The 15,411-nt window shown below is 46.0% G+C and overlaps 1 protein-coding gene across 1 annotated transcript in view; it reads right to left on the bottom strand.

Moving 5' to 3' along the window:
* The window catches only part of LOC145416044 (protein turtle-like), a 208,945-nt gene that overhangs the window by 39,030 nt on the left and 154,504 nt on the right, over window positions 1-15,411 (bottom strand). Inside the window, exon 12 of the mRNA XM_080285144.1 lies at window positions 2,123-2,338. Coding sequence (XP_080141270.1) covers window positions 2,123-2,338 — 216 coding nt within the window. The remainder of the gene's footprint in view (window positions 1-2,122; window positions 2,339-15,411) is intronic.

The following is a 15,411-nucleotide window of genomic DNA, read 5'->3' as shown; positions in this document are numbered from 1 at the left end:
CACCTTAGCAAATGACATGTTCACATTTATATTTGTCTTAAAAAGTTACCCCTGTTAGAGCCGTTTATGGAGTTGTATACGCATCTCCCTCGATATTCTTTGAGGACAGGCAGACAGACAGACAAACATACTCCTAAATTTAATCATACTGGTATATCCGTCAGATTAATATGGTATTAAAAATAAAAGTAGTAGCCTATAATAGTCCTCGTCATCAAAGAAAAACAGTTCAAAGGGAATAATAATAATATATGAAATACTGATATCAAATTATTACATATAACAGATGTTTACTAATAAGAAGGAAAAATGACTGGAAAAAGAAAATCTCGCAAATATGACCTATTCAGTGATCATGAAAAGTTATTTGTGACCATGAGAGCAAAGTGTTTTTGGAAAGGAGTTGCTCTCCCGTCACTTCTCTATGTCACTAATGTAATAACGTTGAATATAAACAAAATCATGAAACTGTATATATATATATATATATATATATATATATATATATATATATATATATATATATACACTTGGAGCAGCTAAGTATATATATACTGTATATATATACACTTGGAGCAGCTAAGAGGCTCAGGTTGCAACATACAACATGTAGAGGGTAGCAACAGAAAACTTCAGTGCAAACAACGAAAATAAATAAAAGAAGCTACAGCATTTTGGGGTATATTCTAGTGGCCACATCCTCATAGCTGTTATGACTGTGGTATCGCGTTATGGCACTGATATCTCACCAACAAATGTAAGTGCTGCCACAAAACGTTATAGTATGACCTGTACAGACTGTGTGCATCGTACAGAGGACTTAAAAATTGGGAATTAGGTGAAGGGAAATAGGAAATGAACTGGGAGAAAACGAATGATCATGGAATTATTAAAATCATAAGGAGCTAACGCACATTTGGTAAATATCCAAATGGAAAAACAAATATACTAATAATGAAAAACAAGGATTAAGGAGATCATAGCAAAAACATATACGCGAAAAGAAGTGAAGCAAAACATAATGAAAGAAGTGATGTTATATATCATCCACAAGTCAAAGCAGATACAAGTCTCTTTGGTAGCCAAACAGTTGGTGATGGGTACGACCATTGACTCTTGTTGCGCCACAATGAGATGTGTGTTGGGAGAACGCATATCAGCTGACCCTACACCAAGCTCTCGGTACACTCAGTTACGGTCACCCTACAATATCATTGCAGATTTTGACGTATTGGAAACTTCATGTTATAGGTAAGCCGTAAGTTATGATAGCACAAGTCGACAACGACAGTCAATATATAACCTATTCTGACTCTATAATAATCTGGATCCCAAAGATAAGAAAAGGTAGGAGAGAGAAATAAAACAATAAGTAATAGTAAACCAAATGAACGACAAAACGTAAATTAGAAATAAATAAACAAATAAATTCCTAACAAGTCAACTTAAGATCTGAAGAGATGACAAGAAGATATATATATATATATATATATATATATAAGAGGCAGAAGAAGTATGTAATAAAGTAAAATTGAAGTGTTTACGACTGGCAGAAAAACGGAGTAAAAGTGTGGAAATAACAGCAATATATTAGCTTCGGTAATTTTGTATTCTGCAGCTGAGGATCAGATGCTTCGCCATTTCTGGCCAAACTGTTTTGTAAGTTAAAGTGTACAACGAGAAAGTTGAAAATCGGGAATATCTTATTCTATTTTGTAATGCATACGTAGACAAAACTGTTATATCATTACACGAAGGTTCTTATATATATCTTATATATATATATATATATATATATATATATATATATATATAATGATAAGTAGCAAGAACCTAAACTATTGCTATATTAATTCTGGGAAATGCGAGCACAAATCTTTTAAAATTTCAACAAAAAAAAAGTTGATTCAAATTTAGGCAGTGAATCCCACAACAAATTACCAGCTGAAATAAGTAAGCTTTCTACCTACAAACCCTGTAATATACCAGTTTATGAACAAGGTTGCTAACAGCCTCCCAGAAGAACGCTGCAGTGAAGTTGTTACATAGGACAGTTGGGTGCCGCTGAGAGAGAGAGAGAGAGAGAGAGAGAGAGAGAGAGAAGGGTAATGAACTGACTCACCTGATGTAAAAGACACCTGCTCACCAGGTATCCTGTATGATGTAAGGGAGTTGTTGAAGATCCATGAGTACTTGAGAGAGGGTGGAGACGCCCTCACCTGGCACTTCACCTTCACCTCCTGACCCAGCCACGTAGCCACCACCCTCTCCGTCTTCATACTGGCACTCTTTACCCCGCCGCCTGCGTCTGCGGCCTCATCTTCGCATACAGGGGCATCTGCAGCACGAGAAAGTGGGGGATTTTTGCCATTACTCATTATCTGAGAGAAACGGTTTTCCTATACTGCTATGTTCCCTATAATCTGGTACACAGCACAAACATAGCATTCCTAATCTACCAGATTTTCTCAGTGTAACCTGAAACCACTTCCTGATTCACATAACTTCAAGCAAAGGACTTCAAGAAATGCCTGTTGCTAATCAATAGTAACCACTCCTTCCATGACATTCCAGTTTTCTCACAAACAGGCTTGGTTTACCCATCCTTTGTCAAACTATACCTGTCCCATACAGCTTCCTCTTTGACTGACTCCCTAGCCTGACTCTGCATTGTAGAAACACCCCGAATACATTAATCTCTGTCACGTCAAAAACAGTTTAATTGCCTAATTGCACCTACTTTGACACTTTCATTGCGGGTGAAGGTCTTCACCATTACGTTATGTAAAATATATATACATCATTAGTTAGTGGGATTACTCAATGATTAGAGCAAACTCTACATTAAAGTAAATTAAGTTAAGCTCTAGAACTGCTTGTTAAAATGTGGAGCCATAAAATGGAACCCCATGCCATTTTCCATAATATTTACCTTTATACCCATGATTAACGGCTTCAGTGGGCCCTGAGGACAAGCAGAGAACTAAGAATAACTGCATAGCAAGGGTTAGGTTGTAAGTTTCTGGAACCATGCATCATCGATTGTCCCGTTTGTAATTATATTCATGCTGGAGTGACAATAGAAAAGAAATAAGAGTGCTTAAGGTATTGTGTAGAGGTGAAGTACTTTTTGTTAGTGGCACTCCTTTAGTTTCACAGACCATAATGTCCTGCAGATAGTTTTATATTCTTCTGCGCTCCATTCCATCCAGTCTATTTCCGAATACATGAAGAAATTTCTTTCTCTTCCCCTTTCTTTTCCAATTCCTACTTCTTTTCATTTGACATTACTAGTCTTCAGGTATTTTTCATTAGTCTCAATTCAACCTAACCTAGCTTAACTAGCTGTTGTAAAATAACAAACGTTATAGTTGCACAGGTACTTTCCTCATGTAATTCCAGGGGGAGTTTTTCAAGTTCTCTGTACACAAATATTATACTTGACTACACGTGCAAAACAGTACTTCGTTCCTTTATCCATATATCTATCTATCTATCTATAGCCCGACGCCCTAATCCCGCAAAGAGTGGCCGCAGACAAAACGCCTCCAAGTCGCTCTGTCACCCACCATTTGACTACCCTCCCCCCAACTCACCCCCCCCTCCCTCATATACCTCTCAACTCCATCCCTCCACCTCATCCTCGGTCTACCTCTCCCTCTCCCTCCCTCCACCTCACCTATATACACTCTCTTAGTCAGTCTTTCATTCTCCATTCTCTTCACATGTCCAAACCACCTCAGTGTATTTCTCCTAATCTTCTCAACCACATCCACATCCACCCCACAATGTTCTTTCACTTCTTCATTCGTCAACCTGTCCCTCCACATGCTCCTCTCAAGTAGCTCTCACTCTTGACTTGTTTCCCCTCTTGCAAGATCCATGCCTCACTTTCATAAGTCAGTGAGATACTATCATGCAGTGACTTCTTAACTTCCATACTCACCTCCCTATATCTCATTACAGCTTTCAGTGAACCAACAACTGTATATATATATATATATATATATATATATATATATATATATATATATATATATATATATATATATATATATATATATATATTGCCAGACACCTCAATCCCGTTTGGGGTGGCCACAAACAAATCACCTCCACGTCGTCCTGTCCCCCGCCATTTCACTGCCCTGCTCCCAACTCACACACCCCTCTCTCATATACCTCTCTATATATAAAGTAGACCTGACACCGCTGCTTGTCACAGTACCCAAGTGACGGAAGGTGGCCAGGCCAAGCGCCGGACAGGGAACACTGCAAACTCGGAATCTAACCTTCTTCACGAACGAACCAATCATATACGATCGTTCATCCATTTCCTCTTTGACCCTAAATTTCCTATTCAAGCTTTCTTCTGAGTCACCTCTTTATCGTTTAACCATACTTTAAATGAGTCTTCAAGTAGAAAAATATAGTGGGTAATAGAGCAAAGCTGCAATGCATGTAGGGTGACCAGACGTCCTGTTTAGGCTGTATTATACTAATTTTACAGTCGGCTGCTTCTCAGTCCAAGGCAACCACTGGTCATATTTTCTATCATCGATTTGGCATCTTAGCAAGTAAAAGTAATACTATCACCCTAAGTATTACAATCTTGCACGACTTTGTCTCAAATTCATTCTGAGTTTAGAATCTTGTATTTCATTGGTTTGATAAATGCATCCAGAACCACACAAGGTATAACCAACGATACGTAAAAATGTGTGCTCCCAGTTCGTATAGAAATTTTGGATCGATACAATTTCAGATCAATTACCTAATGAAGTAACGTGAAATTTGTAAATCATTCTAGACTGTGCCTCCGTAAAAACTGAACAAAAAAAAACTTGTAATAAAATGATCTTTTCTAGAAAATTATTTAAAAACTACTTCTGAATTCAGCTAGTCTTATATACAAGTCCATGGCTGAGAAGAAGAGTGAATGACTGTAACGTGGTTGAGACGAGAAGGAGAGGCATACCGAGAACGAGGTGGCTAGGTGAGTTAGGAAAGTACTGTATACAGAAGAGGCTGGTGTGTCGTGGGTAAATAGGTCGTTCTGAGTCGTGACAGAAGCGCATAATAGTCTCTTTTTCGAGGCTCCGTGTCTCAACATGTGGCGTCAGGCGGTATAATGGTACAAGTTTTCGCTTTCCATATTAGGTCCAGTGAAATGATGCCGTACAACTTCATTTTTTTTTGTAGTTTGGATGTGATGACGCTGAATGTATATTGTGTATTACCAGAGTGACACTATAAATATCATCTATTCATCATAAATATCTGAAGAAAGATGCAGATTTGAGGACCGTTTCTTACACGTGAATTACATGCATATATACACTATTGTAGACAGTACCACCTTACTCCTGTATCCCAGTGTGATGAGGGTAACACACAGAGAAAAATTTTCAAGTGATTATCACAATCAAAATGTTGAGTTTAACATTATGTAAGCTAAGTAATTATCATATCGTTATCTTTGTTACTGCCTAATAAACTTTCGTGGGACTTTAGTATCACCACAGGGCTAAAGCTCTTTGCTGGAATTGTTCTGTTTTTATGTGATTTCTCATTACAGCAAAACACAGTGTGATACCAAACTTATCGTTGGCGTTGCTTTCATTAACTGATTGGTTGATTGTGTGTGTGTGTGTGTGTGTGTGTGTGTGTGTGTGTGTGTGTGTGTGTGTGTGTGTGTGTGTGTGTGTGTGTGTGTGTGTGTAGTTTTCGGAATACTTCTACGAAACCAAGTTATAGAAGATGCACTTCTTACTGAAATATATATTTCTAAAATTCTTTACCACACAGGTGCAACTCTTCCAACTTTCTCACTCAGATATGTTTCCCACAGGTGGACAAGGATAGGTCGGGGTAGAAATTTAGTCAGATAGAAGTTGGGGGCTTCCAACGTTAAGTGTAGTGGCCGTCCAAGGTGGTTAAAATCATTGAGGGGTCTGCCACCGATGATCTTAACTGAGGGGCTTTCCTCCCCGAATTAGGTTGTTAGGTTAGGTTTACAGGATCACCAGTAAATAAGCTGGTACGGGCGTCCAGGCTGCTTAAATACCCTGAAATAGGCTACATTTGTTTGTTCTATATACGTTTTGTAGTCTAAAATCAACAAGCAGATATCTGTGTTGCAAATAACACTAAAGTTTCTTTCCTCAAATACGTGAGATAAGAAGGCAGGTGGAACTGCCACGCCCCTGTATTAAAGTTTAGCTTTCTTTATTACTTCATTACCTTGGAATCACTGTATTTCTATGTGACTACCACTTTCTTACTACCAGTATTAAGTTGTTCCATTATAATGATAATTATGGATTCTCTTTAAAAATATCTTGTAACAATGTTATTCATCATTAGTTATCATACAGGTATGAATTAGGTCAAATTGCATTGATGAATGAATCCACAGACTCATATGTGTTTTACTGCCCCTCCAATGAAGACATGTTTTTCTTTTACCTCCAACAAACTTGCGCCGCCTGTGGTGTTGATGAAACTTTTCATCTATTTGGCATGATTATATGATGGTATGGATGAAAACAAATCTCTCTTTACACGAAGTAAAGTGTTCCTTTAACACTAACACTGCACTGCCTGCGTTGGCTGTCTGTTAACGGCTGTTTAGTACGTGCGATGCTCATTTTCACTCACAAATAATCCTCGGTGAATGGTAAAAATTTGTGAAATCAGTTCATGTTCAAGTAAGTAAAAAAAACATAATTACATTAAGTGTCCCTAATTCCCACGTGTCCTCTATTCTGCCAATGAACAAGCAGTAAAAGTTTATGAATGTAGATTTAATAATTCTGTATATGAAACAAAAAAATTAGTACTTAAGTGTATTTTGCATTCACCAAGTGAGTAGTTTATGACAGTAGTACCTTCTTTTCACCTGAGGACCTTTAACTTCTGGGTGCAGTGTACATTTACTTGACTGATATGCATTATTACTGAAACACACGCGCTGCGGGGTGAACCTGACACCACCAACCCAGAAGGAGAGAGTGAGGGGGTGATACCCACCCCACTTGGAGACGACAGAGGGGCTGATTTACCTGGCTCAACGTCCCGGCAACAATGACACATCTCCCTCGTGACTCGGCGCCCCTCTTCCGCGCAGCCAGACCACCCACCAGAGTTCAGGGAAAGTACACTACTCTCCAGTGGAGGGAATGCTCGCCAGAATTGGGGTGGGACTTGCAGTGGCAAGCTCTCAAGCACACCCTCGGGCGCCGAGTCCTCTGGATCGGCTCCAAATTTGACTGAGGACTCAGGAGGAGCCTCTAGGGTTGCTATTCCCCTACCGAGACTGAAAGAGGGCACGCTCCATGGGAGCTGTGGCGAAAGCTGAAAGAGTACGTCCGATTTCTTCCTCCCGACGTAACAGGCACAAGACCTTCCCGCACGGAGGGAGGGCAGGCTCCATCGGAGCTGTGGCGTAAGCCGCGGGAGTTCGTCCGACCTCATCCTCCTGACATCCCCGGGATAGGTAATGCTGACCCGACGACGGGAGAGAACGCTACGTCGGAGCTGTGGCGAAAGCTGAGAGAGTATGTCCGACCTCTTCCTCTCGACGTCTCAAGGGGAGGAGGCCCTAGCCCTATGACAGGAGAGCCCCCGCGCCCCTGATCCACGTAGGAGCACAGGCAGTGCCCAACGGGGCTGCCTGACAACAGGAGTCACCTCTGCCCGGACCCATCGCCCTGGGGTTAGAGCTAGGTGCCACTCTTTCCAGCTCTCTCCTTGGAAGGCTGTAGTCTCTCCCCCTACAGGCTCCCCACCTGAGTCCGGAGGGATGAGGTGTCCCCAAGGCCCGGGATCCAGTCCCTTCAGCCCAGGCCACCCCAGGCGCTGACGGGCTCCACCAGGACCAGAGGCCGCAGCCCTACCCTGTCGGCCTCCCCCTGCAGCAGAGGCCGCAGCCCCCAGAGCCAGCAGGTCTCCCCAGGTGCTCGCTGTGGCCAAAGGGCCTCCCCCGACACGAGTGGCCACAGTTCTTCCCTGATGGCCTTCCCAGACTGGGGTGCAGGCCGCCCCACCCCGGCGGCATCCTCCTCCCTGCCGACCCTCGGTCAGGGCCTCCACCAGGCCCTCCCCCGGACCCCAAGGACGACCAAGGGCCAATGGAGTATAGCCCGACTCCTGGCCCTCTTTGGTCCCAGTCCCGAGAGCCCTGCATTCTGCAGGGTCGATGCAGTGAAAAAGCCGCCCCAGACGCTGCCCCATTTCTCTCAGACTAGTGGCAACTCACCAGGCCTAACCGTCTTGCACAGTTCCCCGGACAGCCTGCCTCCCACGCCCAGCAGCCACCTGGAGCTCCCCGCATAGGTCCTCGTCCCCGAGGGCTGTGGTCCCCCCCTCCGTCAGAACCGTGAGTAACAGGTCTAGTGATCGTATACTTCCCCAGTGTTGTGAGCCCCCTCCCCCTCAGTGAACTACCAGTGAACCATTCTCCTGAGTTCCTCCCCCCTATCCCTGTACTCAGCACACACTTCCCCCACCCCACTCATAGTGCTTCCCCCCCTTGCATATGAACTGCACTCCTGTGAATCACGTGCAGAGTGTATAACCACAGCCTCAGGTTGAAACCCCCCCCCCTCAGACGGTGACAGTTGAGCCCGTGTCACTCACGTAACACAGCAATATCTCAGTGTATCTCAGTGCTATACCTTCCCCTTCTCTCCTCCTTGCCCCCGGCCTGGTCCCACAGAAAGAAGCCCTCCCTATCCTCATTAAGCCCCTTTCCCCCCACTTCCCCCAGTGTGAGTACTGTATATTCTTGGCCTGTGTGATGTGTGTATAGAGGCTATGTTAGCTAGGGACTTCCGTACATGTCATGTGGAGATGATGTATTAGCTAGGACCTGTCTATGTCACGCAAACACCTAGACTTCAGAACTGTCCTTGTGGGTATACTGGGTTGTGTTGTCTGCAAATCTGTGTTGATGTACTAGCTATATTGGTGAAATATTGCCTGTGATACTAAGAGGAAATAACCCAGATGTGAGACAAAGATGCTGAACTAGGAGGACAGAGATTGAGATCAGTATCAGTGTAAGGCATTGTGTACTTTCGACTCTGGTCACAGAATGTTGTGTGTGTAATTGTTCTCTATTAATATATTAATGTATTTGTTTACTCGTGGTGTTTGTGTCTCCCCTCCTTGCTAGTGCTGACCCGGTCAGGAATTAAGGACCCAGAATTGCACCGTGACTGGACCCAAGAAGTCGGGAGACAGAACACTCTGCATAACACTGGTGGCTAGTGGTGGTTCTTGACCCGGTGGTACAATGGCAAAGAACGGAAATTCCTCAACCATGGCGGCCAAAACACACGTCCAACTCCCAAAGTTTGATGTCGAACTTTATGATATACACACATATATGTCTATGACCAAAGCCATACTAGACATAAGCTTTGAGAATGAGCGTGAAAAGATAGCAGTCACACTTCCCCACCTTAGGAAAATTGTCTCAAGTATAGCCACTAAAATAGTCCCAGAGCTGAAATGGGACTAATTTCAGCAAATCGTGATCCAAGCTGTCATGCCCTAGCTAGGGAAAGTCATTGCCTTCTCCCAGTTAGACGCACTAACTTACGATGGGAACTTAGACGACACCCTCATCCAAACACAACGTCTCAACGCCACTGCCTACCCGGGGGCGGATCCAAATACCTGGGACCAACTCACCTTCCATAGCCTGTTCAGGATCATCCCCATAACCATCAGAGATCATTTCATGATCTTTGAACCAGTGGGAGACCTCGACAACGATATTCAAGTCATCAAGCGCCTCCTAACTGTTCACACCACCCCACAACGCATCAGCACAACAAAAACAATCCCAAATGGGGCACAACCCTCAAAGCCATAGACGCCCCCCACCAACAATGTGTCACCAAAACCACCAAGTACTCCCAGGAAGCCCTCCACCAAAGCGCACCTCTCTCTCTCAAGGAAAATACAAGCCTGATTTCTGTGGATCCATGCGAATTCTCAGCGTGTAATCACCGGTACCCCATTCACGACATTCGGGAGGAACTAATAGCTACCCGAAGAAAAAACAACCACCCCACGCCATCACACAATCTCCTCCATTCATTACCTCAATGCCACCAACATATTCCACAATCACCATCGCCCCCCACCCGCCGCCTCACAACGGTGCCACACTCATTTCTCCATCAAGCACGTTGCGTCACCACCCACCTCTACCAGCCAAACAACCGACCCATACACCTGCTATCCCACACCAACACACTCATCACCCTCACTCACTTCCACCTCCACAACTACTCCCACCACTACACCCTTCCCCAGTTCCACACCCTCACCACAGACCTCCCACTCACCCCCAAACCAGTGCTCCACACCACCTACACCCGTCCTCACCTCTACCACCCCAACGACAAGCCACCTTACACCCACACCTTTACAACTCATCACTCCATCCCATCACCCAGCTCCTGCAGCCACCCCGTTCCCCCACCCTCCCCCTCCACTCCGCCACCACCACCCCGAATAACAACCTCAATCACCCACCCACCAACTGCCCCCTCCACCAGCAGACCCTCACGCCCATCACCACCAACCACCCCTCACTCCACCTCACCCCAAGCTCTCATTATTCACCCCAACTCCCCATCCCCCACCTCCACCCACTCACCACTGCCCACAGCCACTACTCCACCAGCCCACCCAGCAGCCGCTCGTTTCACTCACACGCAGCCCCCAGCCATGCCAACCTCCCACAACCAACTCTGCCATTCTGCCACCACCTGCCCGACCCACCCCCTCATGCTCATCACCATCACCACCCCCATGATTCACAACACCCCCTGCCAGCATGCCCACTACGTACCCCTCACCCCCCATGCCAGTACTAATCGCCACCTGGGCTAGATCAAGCTGGCTCCTCCAGCACGCCCCACCACTATCACCAGAAATGAAAATCACTCTCGTCATCTGGACCCCACCCCAGGGGCGCAATCGTCACATCCACGGCACTAACCATCTCCTCTGCCTCCTGTGAGAAACACCTATGCCCTTGTCTCTCACCGTCATATACTCCCCGTATCTCCAACCCATCCAGCAGACCACCCACTGCGTCAATCTCTTCCATCACCTCACGCCCTCACATCGCACTGCCATCTCTGACGCGTTCCAACTCCAGTCACGGGGATGTTATTTTTCCACCCATGACGGTGGTGAAATACACCCGAGGCGAGGTGAACCCGACATCACCCCAGGAGGAGAGAGTGAGGGGTGATACCCACTCCACTAGGAGACGACAGAGGGGCTGATTTACCTGGCTCAACATCCCAGCAACAATGACATATCTCCCTCGTGACTCGGCGCCCCTCTTCCACACAGCCAGACCACCTGGCAGAGGGGAAAGTTCACTGCTCTCCAGTGGAGGGAATGCTCACCAGAATTGGGGTGGGACTTGCAGTCGAAAGCTCTCAAGCACACCCTTGGACGCCAAGTCCTCTGGTTCAGCTCCACATTTGACTGAGGACTCAGGAGGAACCACTAGGATTTCTATTCCCCTCCCGAGACTGAAGGAGGACACACTCTGTCTGAGCTGTGGCGAAAGCCGAGAGAATATGTCTGACCTCTTCCTCCCAACATTACAGGCACAAGACCTTCCCACACGGAAGGAGTGCAGGCTCCGTCGGAGCAGTGGCATAAGCTGCAAGACTTCATCCAACCTCATCCTCCTGATGTCCCCGGGACAGGTAACTCCATCCCGACGACGGGAGGGCACGCTCCGTCGGAGCTATGACAAAAGCTGAGAGAGTATGTTTGACCTCTTCCTCCCGACGTCTCAAGGGCAGGAGGCCCTAGCCCTATGACAGGAGTGTCTCTGCGCCCCTGATCCACATAGGAGCACAGGCAGTGCCCGACGGGGCTGTATGATGATTGGAACCACCTCTGCCCCTACCCACTGCCTTGGGGTTAGAGCAAGGTGCCACTCTTTCCAGCTCTCTCCTTGGAAGGCTGTAGGCTCTCCCCCTACAGGCTCCACACCTGAGTCCGGAACAGACGAGGCGTCCCCGAGGCCAGGGATCCAGTCCCTCCAGCCCGGGCCACCCCAAGCGCTGACGGGCTCCGGCAGGACCAGAGGCCGCAGCCCTACCCTGTCAGCCTCCCCCTGCAGCAAAGGCCGCAGCCCTACCCCGTCAGCCTCCCCCTGCAGCAGAGGCCACAGCCCAACCCTGTCAGCCTCCCCCTGCAGGAGAGGCCACAGACCCCAGAGCCAGCGGGCCTCCTGAGGTGCTCGCCGTGGCCGAAGGGCCTCCCCAGACGCAAGTGGCCGCAGTTCTTCCCTGACGGTTGCCCCGGACCGGGATGCAGGCTGCCCCACTCCGGCAGCACTCTCCTTCTGGCCGTCCCTCAGCCCGGGCCTCCACCAGGCCCACCCCTGGACCTCAAGGACGACCAAGGGCCAATGGCATATAGCCCGACTCCTGGCCCTCTTCGGTCCCAGTCCAGAGAGCCCTGCCTCCTGCAGGGCTGACGCAGTGAGAAAGCCGCCCCAGACACCGCCCCATTCCTCCCGGACTAGTGGCAACTCCCCGGGCCCCACCGTCCTGCACAGCTCTCCGGATGTCCCACATCCCATGCCCAACTGCCACCTGGAGCTCCCCGCATAGGTCCTCTTCCCGAGGGCCATGGTCCCCACCTCAGTCAGAACCGTGAGTAACAGGTCTGTGATCGTATGCTTCCCCAGTGTTGTGAGCACCCTCCCTCAGCATACTACCAGTGAACCTTTCTCCTGTGTTCCTTCCCCCTATCCTCATACTCGGCACATACTTCCCCCCTCCCCCACTCATAGTGTTTCCCCCCCTTGACGATGAATTGAGCCCTTCTGAATCACGTGCGGAGTGTATAACCCCAGCCCCAGGTTGATCCCCCCCCCCTTGGATGATGACAGTTGAGCCCGTGTCACTTACATAACACAGCAATATCTCAGTGTATCTCAGTGCTATACCCTCCCCCCCCCTCTCCTCCTTGCCCTGAACCTGGCCCCACAGACAGAAACCCTCCCTATCCTCATTAAGCCCCTCTTCCCCCCCACGTCTCCCAGTGTGACCTACGGTATATTCTCGGAGTGTGTGAGGCGTGTATAGAGGCTAAGTTAGCTAGGGACTTCTGTACATGTCATGCGGAAATGATGTATTAGCTAGGATCCGTCTATGTCACGTGAACACCTAGGCTTCAGGACTGTCCCTGTGGGTATACTGGGTTGTGTTGTCTGCAAATCTGTCTGTGTTGATATACTAGCTATATTGGTGAAATATTGCCTGTGATACTGTGAGGAAATAAACCAGATGTGAGACAAAGATGCTGAACTAGGTGGACAGTGATTGAGATCAATATCAGTGTAAGGCATTGTGTACTTTTGACTCTGGTCATAGAATGTTGTGTGTGTAATTGTTCTCTATTAATATATTAGTGTATTTGTTTACTCATGGTGTTTGTGTCTCCCTTCCTTGCTAGTGGTGACCCGGTCAGGAATTAACCCGCCCCATCCCGACGTTTTTGGACCTTTTTTTTTTTTGGCTCAAACTTCCGCTTTTGGTGAGAAACATCCAAAATTCATAGAGAACTTGCTCACCTGAGGTTTAAAATACCCGATTTAGGTACGAGTACTTCCTTACCTGACTGGGTTTTCTAACAGGCTGGCACCAAAGAAAACGAGTTCTTTGGGAGGGTAACTATTTTATCAACTCATAAACAGTATTTATTTATTTACTTGGTACGAATTTATATGTAGTACAAGAGTATATTGGTTTTCAAACAGTAATATAGGCATTATAAGCATTGTTTCACTCACTAACTCATCACCATTCATGACCTTTTTTTTCCCACATTACCTGATCATCATTTCTGACTGTTTCTTCCATTAATGCTATGTAAACTTTGTCCTCCACATTGTCATCGATTGGGGAATCACTCTGGCCCTGAATGTCTTTATTGGCCAGGTCACTGGTAACAGGTAAATTGCCAAGACAGTGGCGTGCGGGGGGGGGGAGAGGTTATGCCGCGTAAGGCATTGTTCCTGCTTGGCATCTTGTAGAGGAATAGAGGAAGGTGTCCCGTGTATACATGCCAAAAATCACTCGCAAAATCACTCGCAAAAATTGAAAATTGTGCAAATTAGGGACCTTGCAATGTTGCCGCATTAATTCACGTCGCCGGGACGGCGCGGGTTAAGGACCCAGAGTTGCAACATGACTGGATCCAAGAAGTCGGGACACAGAACACGCTGCATAACAATTACATTATCTTTTAGTGCTAAAGATGGGTACATAGAAGACTGATCTACCTATCCTGACCGATGCCATTGCACCCAGTCCAGTACAATGCAATCAAAATCTTATCTCATCCAATCCTAACCTAACCTAACCTAACCTACAAGAATAACTAATCAAACCAAACCACTCTAACAAGAAGCACAAAGAGTGTTACACATGCATCCGGCAAATGTTATAAGGGCTTGTGATCTTGATATTTGACTCTGGCCTTGTGATGTTGACCACTGACAGATTGGCTTTAAACTCGAATTACTTTATTCTTCTTGGATCCTGAATTTTTCCACTAACTTCGATTCACAACGGATAAAAAAATGTTTGAGTTGATTTTGCCCAGAGTCCTTCAACTTTGACCTTTCCCTGTGACCATGACCTCCGACTGATTGTTCCTAGAATCGAATCTCTTTATCCTTCTTTTAACCTGAACCCAACTACAGAGTTCAGTCCACATCAGATGAAAACTTTTAAGCTGAATTTGCCAGATAGCCTTGACCTTGGACCTATTGTTCTTAAAAGACAATATATCAACTTCTTGAGCGATGTTCATCCACCAAATTTGACTGAAATAATATTAAGGGAGTTTTAATTATTTCACTGAGATAGAGACACACAGGTCAACATTTGTCCCTGCCCTGTGATCTTGATGATTAACTAGTTGTTCTAAAAATTAAATCATTTCATCCATGCCTTACCCTCAAGCCTTCCTCCACCATGTTTGATCCAGTGGAATAAAAACGGTTTAAGTTGATTTTGCTAGGCCAACGTTTGGTATAACCCTGTGATGTTGACTTCTGACCTATTATTCTTAAACACAATACATCGATGCATTCGCTGACTTCCAACCCTTCCACCTATTTCGACTGAAATTGGGTAAAAAGTATATGATTTTTACACACACACACACACACACACACACACACACACACACACACACACACAGCTCAAACCATAGAACCCCCACTCACAAAGATAATACACAATTTTAAACACTGTTCAAATGCACCCAATCACTGCATCCTAAAACAAGGAAACCAGAACAAATCTCACTCTAACCAAACAACCATACATAAATTTTTACATATAG

Source organism: Coenobita brevimanus, chromosome 104 (assembly GCF_032717465.1).
Source record: "Coenobita brevimanus isolate Jiangsu-jjx chromosome 104, ASM3271746v2, whole genome shotgun sequence".
NCBI classification, from domain to species: Eukaryota; Metazoa; Arthropoda; class Malacostraca; order Decapoda; family Coenobitidae; genus Coenobita; species Coenobita brevimanus.
Note: the sequence above shows the minus strand (reverse complement) of the source record. Positions and strands in the feature narration are given on the sequence as shown.